This window comes from Drosophila nasuta, chromosome 3 (genome assembly GCF_023558535.2).
Source record: "Drosophila nasuta strain 15112-1781.00 chromosome 3, ASM2355853v1, whole genome shotgun sequence".
Lineage (NCBI taxonomy): Eukaryota > Metazoa > Arthropoda > Insecta > Diptera > Drosophilidae > Drosophila > Drosophila nasuta.
In genome coordinates this window covers 6,111,746-6,126,950 of record NC_083457.1, presented here as the reverse complement: position 1 = coordinate 6,126,950, position 15,205 = coordinate 6,111,746, and the positions used below count along the sequence as shown (strand labels likewise).

Below are 15,205 nucleotides of genomic sequence, written 5' to 3'. Positions count from 1 at the left end.
ACCGAAGGTCGTCTTTGACGACGTCGTCATGGTCTATGTAAATGACTTAGTAAGCAGACTAGAAATTCAATAGAGATGTATTCAGTTGGAAGAAGTTGATAGTATAAGTTTTCGTCGGAGCTTGTTTCGTTTTTCGAATTCGCAGTATGAGCAGGATGCGTAATGTGAATTATTGTGCATTTCATTGCAAATCCTTTCAAGCGACTTGACTAAGGCCCCTCCTTGCTCTCCTTTCCCTTTGCCTTCCCCATATTCCCATCAACATCTCGAACCCGCTGAGAAGATAAACATTGAGCCAACTTTGAGCATAAATTAGCCATGTGTGAGCTGGCAAAGGGAATGGGAAAAGATAGGCAAACGTCTGTGTGTGTGTGTGTGTGTGTGTTTGTGTGTATCTAGGGTGTGGCTGGGGGTGTGACTCATACCCACACACACTGCAATACAGCGATAAAGTGCTGCATATTAAAATCTTCTATGCCTCGAAATGAATTTTGAATTTTGTGAAAATACTCATCGCACTAAACAAAAGGCTCACGGGGAGAGAGGGAGCGAGGAAGGAAGACTCGTAAACGGATCCTAACTGCTACTCTATGTGGTTTATCTAAGCCGCAAGAAAGGATTTTGCGATGCGTGCTTGCATAGCGGACTTTGTTCTAGTTTTCCACTACTCTTCACCCACTTCCCCAAATCGTCCCCCGTGCTGTTGCATCTACTGCAGCTGTCGGAACAAATGCGTAACTCGTTTCCAGTTGGCTAATGCGAAGATATAACAAATTGTTTATGCAAGCGAAATGTGATTTCATTACGTTTGACTGACGCTGTGGCTCAAGCTGCTGCACCGCAACTTCAAGTCTGTTTAATAAGTGAAGCGACCGAAAGCACAACCAACTACCTTAATCCAAATATTATGACTTGTCAATTGTTATTTCAAGAATATACCTACAATTTTTTTTAAAGAAAACTATTAGTTTGTTAAAATCATGACAAAATATAAAACAAATCGTAATATAAATTTGTTTATTTTGTATTGAAGTGACAGGAATATAAAATATCCGAATCTTGATTCTAGTACAACACTTTTTGGAAAAGTCCAAACTGTTTTTTTTTTATACTTGCTACACATAGGGTAGAAGGGTTATAATAAACTTTGTGCTGGCAGGAAATGTATGTAACAGGTAGAAGGAGGCATCTCCGACCCTATAAAGTATATATACTCTTGATCAGCGTCAACAGCCGAGACGATCTAGCCATGTCCGTCTGTCTGTCTGTCCGACTGTCCGGATGAAACACAGGATCTCAGAGACTACAAGAGATAGAGCTATAATTTTTTTTTCGACAGTATTTGTTATGTTGCACGCAGATCAAGTTTGCTCCAATTCTTTGCCACGTCCACTTCTGCCCCCGCAAATCAACAAAAATCGAATAACAAGCGTAATTTTAAAGCTACAGTCGCGAAGAACTATAGTTATTAAGATTCCTTTTGATTTGGTTGCGATCAGATAAAAATTGTCGAAGTTATTATATTTTGAAAATAATATCGCAATATTTTGCTTTTATTCAAAATGCGTTGCGGGTATCGAAGCACACTCGATTGTAGCTTTCTTAATTACTTTAAATTGAAAATAAGTATTGTACAATTGCCTACCATAGAGTACAACAACTCCAGATTGTCAGCCAATGCAGTTAAGACACGATTGCAGTAGGCGGTTTTTTCCATACTAAAGAATTTCATAAATAACATCTACAAACCTTGTCTTATCAGGAATCATTAATATGTTCAACATTACGCTTTTCATTTATATTTTATTTGTGGTTATGGAAGTGGGCGTGACACAAATGTAAAAAAAAACTTGATTTGCTTGTAAAAATAATAAATGCAGTCTAAAATAAATTATAAGTCTATCTCTTATAGTCTCTGAGATTCACGTGTTCATACGGTTAGATGGACAGATAGACTTGCGGACATGGCTGTATCGTCGCGATTGTTGAAACTAATCAATAATTATGGGGTCGACGAAGCTTCCTTCTGCTTGTTACATATATTTCGTGCAGGCAAAAAGTTTTAATACCCTTCTACCCTACGGGTATCGGGTATAAAAAGTTTTTTTTTAAATTAGACTTATATTCAACTCAAATTGAGATTCGATAAGTAAGAGAATGTTGCGACGATGAAATTGAGATGTTCGCTTAATATCTTCTTTTCATATTGAGATCTAGGCTTCAGTCTCCTCAAAATATTTTTGTTAAATCCCATCAAAGGAGTGTGACTTTGTGTGTTCAGTGGAACTGTTGGCATTCAAGGTGCGTTGCACCGCAACATACTATACAATAAATAGCTGTGTGAAGCGGGAAATGCGACTGATAATTTGCAAATTTCTGCGTCAATGGCCGTGACAATGATTATGCTTGGAAAAAGTTTTCATTCACCATGGCAAATGCCTTTGTTTCGTGGCCTGTCGTAATTTGGCCAGCTGCAACGAATCTTCTCCCACTTTTTCTTTTTCTGTCCATTTCTTTTTTGTCGTTTTTTCTGTTTGCTTTTTTGTTTCTACTTGGCGGATAAAGTTTTGGCCAAGGTGGTGTACTAACAAAACTTTTCCATTTACTCGACCAGATGAACTACCTACCTTGTGCATTCTAAGACTGAAGAAGAGGCTAGAATTGAGGCAGCAACAAAGAGACGAAGACGCAAACGCAAACAGAGACAGAGACAGAGACATCGCAATTGAGAGTTTTCTTTTAGTTGTGTTGTTAATCCTTTTAGAGCTGTGACAGTTGCGAGTTAGAAATAACAATGCTTTTGTCTCTTACATCACCATCAAGGTAAGTGAGTAACTGTGTAGAAAGCCTGCCAAAATACATTTGCAGCCCTCTTAATTGAAAAGCCATCAGCAACAGATCTCACTGCACAGCACGTGAAAGTCAAATAATTCACCGAATACGAATACGAATTCGAATTCGAATTCGATTTCTGTATACGCATGTGCTTTATTTAACTATTTGGCGGAACTAATTAAGTTCAATTTAAATGAAATACGAGCTGTGATTTAGACGGAACATCGAATGGCCATCATAAAATCAGTGAGGGTAAAAATAATGGGCAGCAAAGTCGCCTTGAGTTGAGTCTTAGTGAAGTCAAGTCAAGACGAGTGCGCAACGCACACATCACATGTCCAATGGGCCGTATACGCAATCTAGAGTGTTATTCGCAGGTCAGCGGCAGCATCGGCAGCAGCAGCAGCAATGGCAGGCTGAAGAGCTGTTAAATTAATGCCAGCTCGTAAGTTTTACAAGGAATTCAATTTTTTGCGCCGCACCAAGCAAGACGGATAGTGGATACTTTCATGGGCGTCGCCTACTCTTCTTACCTACATCAAACCATCCCCGACTTCAAGCTCACAGTTTCGCAGTTTCCTGCTCCAGCTGCAGCCACCCAGGCAATCTCTCAACGTCTGTTTCTGCTACAGCTTTCGCTTTTGGATTTTGCTTTGGCTGTTCGGTAAAGTCAAAAAGTGTCTAGTGAAGCATTCTCTTTAGCTCGTTGTTTCACAGTGTTCTTGTAGTATTATTTTTCTCGCTTTCCCTCGATGGAAATTGATTCGAAAGTTTTGCCATTAAATTGTCTTTTGTCGTAATCTTCCATTTTACGTCAATCAATTGACCTTTTAAAGATACCAAGAAATGCACATTCAAAGATTTGAATACTGTTTTTTGAATTTTTTATTTTGTATCTTTTTATTCATATATTAACAGATTTCTTAAAAATGCAATTAGTTTCATATGCATCATTCTCATTCCTTCAAATTAATTTATACAAATTTTCGACTGCAGCATATGCGTTTTCTCTTAACTCTTTCTGTTTTCCTTTTTCTTTTTTTTTTAGCAAATAAACTTACAGTTTAATTTTAATTTAATTTAATTTAATTTAATATATATTTTTTTGTTGAATTTTGTTGTTTATTGTTTCGCTGTATTCTTATGCATCTGTACACCATTTAGCAGTTAATAATGCGTTGCATATGTTATTCTATTCTAATTGTATCATCATAAAAACATTCACAATAGCTGGTTATACATCTATACATATGTATGTACGCATGTTTGTATTGGTTGTTGTGTGGTTGTTGTTGTTATGTATGTATGCTATACCTGTTGATGTATTCTAGTTACGTTGCATTGGATTGAATTACAATTTAACCTATGTATCATCATAAATGGAGATTATTATTCAAGTCTTGTCTTTCGGTTTTACATACTCGTGTCCATATTATTATTAAGTATTATTATTATTATTATTATTAACAGGAGAATTGTTTTAAATTGAATTTCGTGATACGCGGCCATCAAACAGATTCAAATAATACAAGGCAAATGGAGAGTGAATTGTAAATAATTAATTTCTTTGTTAACAAATCTCTTTGGCCATGCTTTTGCTATTCATGTATATTTATATATATCTATTTTTTTTAATTTATTTAGATATACTAAATTTTTGTACATTAACTTAATTTAATTCAATAATGTAACACAATAATTAATATTTAGTCTTATTTAATTTCCCCCATATCATATGTTACGCATTAAAAACTAAATAATTACAGACTTGCACATACATACATAGCATTTATATTTCAAATTATACACTTGCAGAAAGTGATTAATAATGGAATAAAACACAGTTGGTGTTCTGTATCCAATAACAAATGAAATTTTCCATTACGCGGGGAAGACATTTAATTTTTGTATAAAAATCTATTCGTTTCACACTCGTATTCATAACCAATTTATTTATACATTCGATAATCATGAAGTGCAATTAAAAAACAGTAAGAACGAGTATTGTGGGCATAAACTCCGATAGACTTTAGTGACGAATGAATGAATGAATATTTAGTGAGTATACTCTCAGATAGCCTATTAACTAGTACACTCATTTTGGGGGGCGTAAAGGGGCGTGACAAGTGTTGACTTGTTTTTGTTTTTATCACTTACAATTTATTTGTATGTGTAGTGTAAAACATTGTTCTACAATTACGAAATGCGAAATTAAATCTACTTTTATGTTATAGCTATTTTCTACTTGTCTCGTTTTATTTCTTTGTATGACTGTCTCTTTTCTATATATACCTGCATTTATCCTTTATATACTCGTAATTTAATTCGTTTTACATTTCTTGTTTTTTATTTTGGTTTTTACCTTTTCGTTATTGTACAAATTAAATTTGGCATATTGATTGCGTAGGTCTAAATATGCATAACGCTGACTGCTGCTGCTTGTGTTTATCCCTCAGCGTATAATTCATATATATATATGTTATATATATTGATTTATTTCTCTTGAATTCTCTAGACTTGTGTGTTGTTTAATTAGTTCGCTTAGCTACTTATCGATACAATTTATATTAAATCTCTTAATGCGATTTTGGCAGCACTATGTGGGTATAAGCTTTACATAAGTATGTCAATATTTATCTATTGTATATATCCCAATCCTAGACGTGTACATTTGCCAGTTGAGCAACAATAATTTTAAATTCAAAAAAATCCATCTCTTACTTTCTGTTCTGGCTTTTATTACTGACTGTTTTGAGTCAGAATAATTTTCTGTGAAATGTCTGCAAAATAAAAAACTTGAGTTCATGAAATCCACAAAGGTATTTTAAGCGCTTAAAGCCAACTATAAATTACTAAGTCTTTTAGTAAAATGTTTCGAATCGAAAAAGAATTGCAACAGCAATGAAAACTAAGAAACTTGAAAGTAAGTAAAATTTTAACGAATAATATTTATTTTTCATTTAAACAATTGCCGAAATTAGGTAAAAGTGTTTTCAATAATGTTGTTAAATTCTGCTGAATTTTGTTTTAAACAAATACAATCAGCATTTAGTTAGGTCAATCCAAAAGTAGAATGCTAAGTCAGCTCTTTAGTCAAGCTAAGAAAGTTGCTTTGAAATAAAAATGGAAAACTTTAGTTCTAATTGCTGAAACTGCTTTCTTGACGGTGTCATCAATTTGCGGGCCACCACTGTAATCAATTTGCTTGCAGTAAGAAAGTTTCAATAATGATTTCGTACGGTCATATGCAGACTTGTCTCTTGTGGCATTAAGCTTCATTGTGTAATTTTCCTTATTTTCCTGCTCATTTAACTTTTATCTCTGAGCAGCAATCACAATTATTCAATAGCGGAAATCCCAGCGAAGAGCACAAGAGCCAAAGAGCCAAAAGAGCCTATGAGCGAAGCGAGTCCACAGCAGACAAAAGCCAGCTGCAGGGCGTGACAATGTGCGGGCGTGTGAAGCAGAAGGAGGTGAGGAAAGGAAGGACCTGCAGCAAAGGCCTTCTAAATTGATAAATACTGCTATGTGTGAGTGTGTGTGTGTGTGTGTGTGTGTGGCAGAGATATTGTATGCAGCACATCAATGTTGACTTCTTGCATTGTCTTCCTCAAAGCCTTATCTTCATCTGCCGCTTTGTAACCGACTGCAGCATTGTCATTGTGTATGCGTGCGTTAATTTCGAATACTTTATGCAATTAAATTTTTAATTAGTGTGGCTATAGAGCAGCTCTCTTCAAGGAATAGCAAGCGAAACGAAGTGAGCGAGATGGCAACATTTGAATAAGCATGCATGTGGCATGCAACCAAACTGTTCATTTCTTTATTGATGCTTTTTCTCAAGCGTCATTCGTTGGCTAAATTGAGGGAGAAGTGCTTGCTGCTGCAGCTGCATTAGAAGCACTTAGAATAAGAGCAAGAAAAGAAGACAGAAGCGAAGAGAAGATAGTAAGGATGGAAGCAAGTGCCAAAGGCAATGCCTGCCTTGACTTGGTAATTACAGCACGATGAATATTAATTAATACACACAGATACACACGCCCACACTGCCACACATTCACATCCACACCAACACACAGAAGCAGAGTCGGAGAGAAGAAGACATTCATATAGCAGTTAACGCCTTGAATTTTTCTATCTTTGTCCTTGGCTCAAGATGACACCCGAGTCAAGCAGAGAGAAGTGAAGAGAAGAGAAGAGAAGCGGGCGATGCGCTGCTGCGTGTGTTTTAAATTGCTCGGCATTGATGGTACTACATAATAGAATTGTCATGATGTGCTCCAGCGCGGCCAGCAACAGAAGTTAATGGCGTACCCAAGATGAGCATGTCACGCTCGCTGAGCTGCAACGACGCAGCAGTGGCAGCAGCATCAGAAGTAGAAGTAGAATCATCAGCAGTAGCGAGAAGCAAATGTGCGGCAAGCACTTAAGAACGGCTCCAAAACGAGTCCTTGCCACATAGATCGCAATCCAAATGCGGAATTGTCCCCTTTTGAATATATAGTATATACATATAGTACATGTATATATATGTATATATGTATCTATAGTAGCTGCAGATAATGTGAGAGCACAAAGAAAGGGGGCGTGACAGTTGTTGTTGTTGTTGTTGTCGGGGGGGTCGAGCAACAAATGCGCTCGACAAACAAATTCGTTTGCTTCTATCGGAGGATGCCTCTCAATATATGAAAGCACTAACTTCCAGGCGCAGAGTCAGAGTTGGATGGAAGATTCGAGGTGGAGGTGGAGGTGGAGCTGGTGGTGACGGGACAAACTAATCGCTCGCTGTAACTTGCTTCTGCTGCTGTCAACTGCTCAAGTTGTATTATTTTATTTTTATTTTTATAATTTTGCCTTTTGTTGGCACTGCCACGCCTCCGTGCGCCCAGCACAATCACGTGCCCAGCGACTTGAGGCCTGAGCACGCCCTAGGGAGCTGTCAAACGGCTGTGCGCTGTTTTCGTTCGTTCCACTGAACTAATTTCAAAATTTTTTGACCAGCTTCCGCTCGTTCCCTTTCGCAAGCTGTGGACTGACTGACTGCTCAAAGTTGTTGTTATGGCCGTTGTTATTGCTGCCAACGAAGCTAATTAGCAAGAGGCAAAAAGTAGGAGCTGGAGCGTTGGTCAGTCGTGCTCCTTCCTCTCCAGGCTATGGCCAAGCAATGAGATCGTTGCGTTCTTTATCTAAATAAACAGTCCAATGTTCTGTGGCTTGGCTGCGGAGGAAGTGTGTGTTCCGTTTTAAAAATTTACATAAACTAATTCCGTAGCTGATTTGAATAAGGTAATGGACAGTTGTCCTGCTGTTGCTGCTGTTGCTGCTGTTGCTCCTGTACACGTCGAGGACCGAGGAGACACATGCTGAAGAAGAGAAAGCTCCTAAACTCTAGCTACGGGTCAAGTCGAGTCAAGTCAAGAGTACGTTACGAGATATACGAGTACGAGTATGTTTGTATGTATGTATGCTGTTTGCAAGTAGTTACCATGTTGGATTAGCATTCAGTTAGGCGATGAATGTTGCCCCCTGCCCTACTCTCCCTCTCTTTTAGTACCGGGGTTGCTGCTCTGCCCCAGTCTCAGCCTACAGCTATACGAGATGGCCATCAGCATCTGTGTAGGCCACTGGGAGACCGCCGGGTCCGCCGCCACTCGAGTTGAAGCTGCTGAGCGACGCTGGGTCGTAGGTGGCACTGGTTGTCATCAGCAAATTGTTGCCCAGTCCAGCCGCACTCGTCGCTGGCAGATTCAAGATCTGCAGGCTGCCAACGGGTGCCGACACCGGCACGCCCACCAGGCTGGCATTAAGCAGCTGTTGCTGTTGTTGTAGCTGTTGCTGCTGGTGCTGTTGTTGCTGCTGCTGTTGCTTATTGCGATTGGGATCCTTGAGGATGCCGTGGGGTTGACGTGGCAGCGTCGCTGTGCCGAGTGGCAGTGCTGTCGTCATGCTGCCATTGAGCGTTGTACTCGTGGTCAGCGTGGTTGCACTCAGATTCACCGGATGCAGATCGTGCAGTATTTGCATCGGACTGCCGCCGGCTGTCGTATGATGTGTTACATCGGGAGGCGGCACTCCCACAACGCCCCGCAAGATGCCACGCCTCAAGGTACCAGAGCCGCCGTTGCCAACGAGCGTCGCGCCTCCGTTGCTCGACAGCATCGCCGCCGCCTGTGAGGTAACCGTAATGGGCATGGGCTGCAGATGTGCCATCGCCAGGGGCGGTCCACTGAAGTCCAATGCTGCCGGGTATTCCTGTAAAGAGAAAGTGCAGCACACAATGTTAAAAGAGTGAGCATTGAGATTGATGCAATTAGTTGCGAGCTTAGATTATTTTGCTCCCGCAGTTCACTAGTTTCAGCTGCTGCTCGATTCCACGGCTTAGCAGCTGCATAAAAAACTTTTCTCATTTAACTATTCTCATAGAAATGCAATTCTGTGTCGACTTGGCTGAGAATTAAATGACCTAGTCAAAGGGGCAAGCTAAGCGAATCGCTACTTTAAATCTTGCAAGTATAACGACTAATATTATCTTAATATTCAACAATGTCTGTGTTAATATTTCAAAAGAAGTTGCTTCAACGCGTTGATGCCTTAACACCTGGCAGTCCATAATAGAAAGAACCCATAATTGTTGGAGTTTATTAAATGTACATATGTATATTTGCTGAACTCAATTGAGTGTGCTCGACTGCGAGCTCGAAAAATATAACAAATTAAAATACCGAAAAATACTACCGAAGGCTATATTTGGTATAGTAATATACCATTACATTCAAAATATACCAATATTTTTTCACAATTACATAATTGTTCTTAAAATAAATATTCCAAAATTTCTTTTTGTATGTATAATTTTGTTATTCTTAAATTTAGTAAAAATTTAACTTTGGTGTTATGTTAAACTGTTTTCTTAGAGCATTTTTTAAAGGAAAGTATTTTTGATTTATTATTTTTAATCTCGCAGCTGTAGTATATATAATTCTGGTTTTGACTGCATCTGTTAGCTGTATTTTGGATTTGACTATTAACAACAATACGATCATAGAGACAGAGTGTCACATTTATAGTTTTATATAGCTACAGTACAGTTTTATACATTTAAAGTGCTTTAATACATTTTTAAAGAAATAATTCCCAACAATTAGCATTTGGATAATAAGCTTGCTAGTTGTTTATGGAATGCAGATAATTTTATTTCACAATTTCAAGTTCTTTACAGTCGATTAAATTGACTATAGTCTAGGCAGCAATCCTACTCACATACTTGTTGTTTGATGCAACCTTCGTTAGCATTATTCAAATATATGCAAACATTGTATTGTAGTATTTGCAATTCACAAAATTCTTTCTTTATCGACTTGCCAAGGACAAGCGAAGACATGGAAATTTCACCCAAAAGACAAATACAACATGCTATACTTAGTATAATATATTGTTGAGTTTTGTTCAGAGTCTCAAGGACACCAAGAGAGTGAACTAATTAACCGAGCAAAGTCAGCTCGAAATGTTTCGACGAGAATGGAAATGGATTTTTTGAAATTTTTCTTTTTGCTGTTGTTGTTGCGTTTGCTATGCTTGAAATATTTATATGTGAGGTACGAAGCTGCATGAAAAGTTACGGACAAGTTGAGAATTGCGAAATACGAATTGTGAGTTGTTAAAAATCTGCAACAATTTTGATAGTAGTTGTTGTTGTTGTTGCTTGTTTGTTGCACTTTTTCCTTTAGCTGGGAAATATTATCTTCTACTTCAATTGACATGACACTTTGTGTCAGTTTGAAAATTGTTTCGCATGCAGGCGTCCAGTTCGCGCAAAAGTATTTCCAGTATTTTCAGTAGTTAGAGCAAAAGTTTAACGCCCACCCCCGACACACACACACCCATACACACACACACTCATACATAACATGGGGTTGCAACTTGCAAGTTTTTTGGGATGGCATGGAAAAAAACTTCAAGTTGATGGCAGAGTTTGGTGCTTGCCTAATTGGAATATTGGAGACAAACTCAGCGCCAGCGTTGTTCGCTGCATTGATTTTACTCTATCATTTTTTATTTATTGCAAAATTTAATATTTCAAAAGTAATTGGTGCAGCACGTTGCTTGGGCAACCCAAACTAGTGAAAGGAAACTTAACCCAGTCAAGAGAACACATTAGCGCTCCAGAGTTGTAGGGGGTGTTTTTCACCCCTCTCCCCTCCCCCCACACACTTGCCTAGCACTGATTAACAAGGAAGACACTGGAGGCCTGGGCTTGGTAGTTTAGGATAAAAGGACTTAAGTATACCAAGGCGGACATTTTGTATCAGTTTACAAAGTTAAATTGTCTTTAACGAAAACTTCGAGTTGAGTTTGCCACGACAGCGCAAGGCATGTCCTGGCAAAGAAGGCGAAGGGGGAGGTCGGGAGGTGTGTATGTTGGGACAACAATTTGTTGCACTCGAGAGCCGAAAAGCGAATCGACAGCGCTGTGTATACTATGTGTGTGTGTGTGTGTGTGTGTGATTAAAGGGGTTCCTTGCTTCTTTTAGACTACTCAAAAAACTTTGAGCCTGCGACTGCCACTTAAAGGTCCTTGTTATTGTGTGCGTGTAAAAGAGAAAGAGAGAGAGAGTGACTGAAAAGAGAGAAAGGGGGAAGGGACTCGCGTGAGTTGCCGCTAATTCAGCGCTGTCCACGTTGAGAGAGGCGCTGGGCATGAGGCGATGCTCATTATTGTCGTTATTGTTAAAGTTGTAATGCGGCAAGGAGTTCATTTTGCGTAAATAGAATATCAAATGTATGGCTACCCCAAGGACTATGTGCCACTGCCACTGCCACTTTTACAGCCGTCAAACTTTCGACATTAAATCCATCGAAGGCGGCGCCAAAGCGCCTCTGCCTCTGCCTCGGCCTCAGCTTCGGCCTCTTCCTTCCCCTTCTGCTCACTCTCTTGCTTCGTGTCCTTTGTAGACTTGGCCTGCTAGAAAATTAAATTATGGACACTGGGACTGAGTGTGAGTTGTGTTGCGAGTATTCGGTTATTTATTTAATCGACATCAGCTGCGTTGGCCCTTGAATTTTAAGCACTGCAGCACTGTGGCGTACAGTGCGTATGCGCAATGTGATGGCCCTCTGCTGCTGCTGCTGCTTGCTGTCCTCTGACTTTCGAACTGCGTTGTCTTTGACACGCCAGCCAGTCAGCCAGCGAGACACACGACTTGTCGAGATATTCCACCAGTGAGTGTGTGTGTGAGTGAGTGAGTGAGAGACAATGCTCGAAGTATCCAAAAGCCCAAAGCTCGAGCGAAGCCCGCACAAAACTAATTGAATTTCAAACTGTGCAAAACTCGCTAACAAAGTGAGCCAGAGTTAAGTTAGATGACGCCACTCTCTGCACATGCACGTAGCCGAGGCGGAGCTGGTAGAAAGCTGGTTAGATGCCATCAACCATGCCCGGTCGACCAGGACGTGAATGCTCTGCATACTCGTCTTCCAACAACATATTTAAATGGGCCAGCACGAACTCCACAGCAGCAGCAACAGCAGCCAGCATTTAACTTATCAACTGCAATTGTAGAGGGAAGGTTAGGGGGAGTGGGAGTGTGAGTGGGAGTGGGTGGGAGGTTGGTGGTTCTCCTCGGGGCAGACACAAAGTTCGCTTCTTTTTTTGTATTTTGTATGCCTTGTTGTTGGGGAACGCAATTGGCAATAAAATACAAATTGCCGCTTAAATAGTTAAATGTTGGGCCACAACTTGTTATGCCCTATAAGCGACAAGTGCATTGAGAGCGAGGCGGTGAACGGGGGTGACAGCATTCCATTCAGCACTCGACACTCTCTACTCAATTACGTATGCGCCGTGTGAGCCAGCAAAAGATAGAAAGAGAGGCGAGGCGAGGCGAGGAAGTTACCGCACACTTTTTTAGGTTTGCCTCTTGCTGGGGACTTTTCGTATTGTTTCGTTCCGTTTTGCAGATCGGCTAAAACGGATGTGAAATGAATCTTTTTGTTTCTGTCAAACATTTCGATTGAAATTTAATTTGATTTACTGTTATAAATTGTTTTTATTCATTCGGTTTTGGCTTATGGGGCCAACGCCAGCGTCTAGCGACCAATGACCAACGAACAGACATCTGTGCAACAAAAAGTAATTTAGGTTTGGGCAAATGTTACAGCCAAAAACCGCAGCTGATACACAACTCTAGAAGCTGTCTCTCTCTCTCTCTCTCTCTCTCTCTCTCTCTCTCTCTCTCTGGCCGTCTCATTCTCTGCGCATTTTTCTTGCTCTGATTTGTTGCCGCGTGCTGAGTGCTCTCTATATATTTTGTAATTTTTCTAATGATGTTTATCAAATAATTCAATTTGGCCCCACAAAACATTTCTTATGTGTACGAGAAAAGCGAGCCTTGTCCGCAAGACCAACAAAAAGGAGCAGAGGGACACACACATACACACACACTCACACACACATACGGCACACACACGCACATACTTGTACAATGGCATTGTTGGGCAACTAAACCGAAATTGAATTTTTCTCCCTCGTTGACTAAAAACCGCAAACAAAAGGTTTGTGCCCCATGTGGAATGACTACTAACATGTGCAATGACGCAGCTCTGAGCAGCAGTCAAAGAGAGCGAGAGAGAGAGAGAATGTGTAGTCAAGTAGCTGTCCTCAAATAGATAGAGCCACTGATAGCACCAACAGCAGCAACAACAACAACAACAACAACAACGAGAACTCTGCAGGATTGTCAGTGTCACTCTCCATCGTGATGACAGAGAGTAAACAAACGCGGGCTAAGCGATGGAATTGAGTAACTGGCTAAATCGCATAAAGCCCATAAAAATGGTCAGCAGCTAGCATAAATATTATTACATTAGTCCGCCATTAGGAGTCCAGGGCTGTCCTTTAGGGATCTGTTTGGCGACTATCTGCTAACTGCATTTCATTCGCATCTAATTTATACAATTATTGGACTGGCAGCACCATAAAATGCCAGCTGACAGGCTTAGGAAGCGGCAAGAAGAGGGAGCTGTGGGAAGAGGAAGGTGGAAGGTGGGAGAGAAGGGTGTCAACCGCATTAAGTGTCGTCTTAACTTGTCACATTTGCACCCCTTTAACAACCAGTCAGTCGCAGAGCTCGAAGTGATAAAAAAAAGAGGAATACATAATGGTCACACACCAACACACACACACCATCACACACACACTCACACACCTAATACGTGGAACGAGGGTAATAAATTTCGAAAATTGATTTTCTCATGTTTATTGTGAATTTGTGGAATTTATATTGGGTTTGCAATGCGACAGGACACGGCTCGATACGACACGACACGACAGAAAAGTAAAGACGATGCTGATGCTGTGGTCAGGTCACACATTTAGCTGATGGCATGCCACACAAATCTGCCCAAAAGCAACAAGAAATGAGCGAGGGGAATAATCGCTGCCGCATACATACTCGTATTTTTGAAATCTGCAATCTCGGTGACACGCCCAAGCGAATAGGATCGAGCGATAAGCAGGACAAGCAGCGGAGAGGAGCCACTCTTTATGAGTGATATGGCGTAAAAGTTTGCGTGCATGGGGAGCGAAGGAAGGTAGGTAGAGAGGGCGAGAGGCGAGCAGAGCTGTTGGTATAAATGTGAGCTACGATATGGCTGTTGTCATCATAAACGTCGCGCATACGCTGCGTATGTGTAATATTAAATTGTTGTCTTGAGAAAATAATGTTTACTCTCGCCAAGCACAAACACTGGAACACTGGCACACTGGTAGAGGGGAGAAAAGGAGCGTAAATAACAACAAGGACAACAAAGAAGCAGCAGCAACTTGCATCACGAATCCTTCCCCATTCCCATGCCATCCTTTTACTGCTCGCTGCTGCAGCTTAATGCTTTCGAGTTTGTCATTTGTCTTTACAGCGTTGCATGCGGCACACGGATTATAAAAGTCGAAGCCAGTTAACTGACTGGCAGATGCCACATGCCACATGCTGCAGCAGCTGATGTCCTCCTGCCTGCCCGATCGACTATATACAAACTTGGTGTATATATATGTATGTACATCCATCGTATGCATGTGCATGTGCAGCCCATTGTCTCGGCTCATTGCGCTTTAAATGCGATGCAAATGGAGGAGGATTTGCCCAAGGAAGAAGAAGAAGATGCTGCTGCTCTCTGTGTCTATGTCTGCGTCTGTGCTTGGCATCTAACTAATTGCGCGAACTAATCCTTGGCCGTGACTATCCCTAAGCGAGGACAGCAGGCAGCTGGCAGCTGGCAGCTGATTAGTGTGATGGAGGATCAAAGTATGGGAGGCCAATTAACATGGCTGCCGCCAGCTGCAGCAGCAGCTAATCTAAGCGAATCATAAAGAATC

At 40.5% G+C, this 15,205-nt stretch overlaps 1 protein-coding gene across 4 annotated transcripts in view; it reads right to left on the bottom strand.

The window, feature by feature from the left end:
- Positions 1–3,727: 3,727 nt before the first annotated feature.
- Positions 3,728–15,205, bottom strand: part of LOC132790650 (nephrin) — an 80,048-nt gene continuing 68,570 nt past the window's right edge. For all 4 annotated transcript variants that reach the window (XM_060799274.1, XM_060799270.1, XM_060799271.1 and 1 more), the window contains one exon: positions 3,728–9,087. In XM_060799274.1, the coding sequence (XP_060655257.1) occupies positions 8,425–9,087 (663 nt within the window). In that variant the 3' untranslated portion in view covers positions 3,728–8,424. The remainder of the gene's footprint in view (positions 9,088–15,205) is intronic.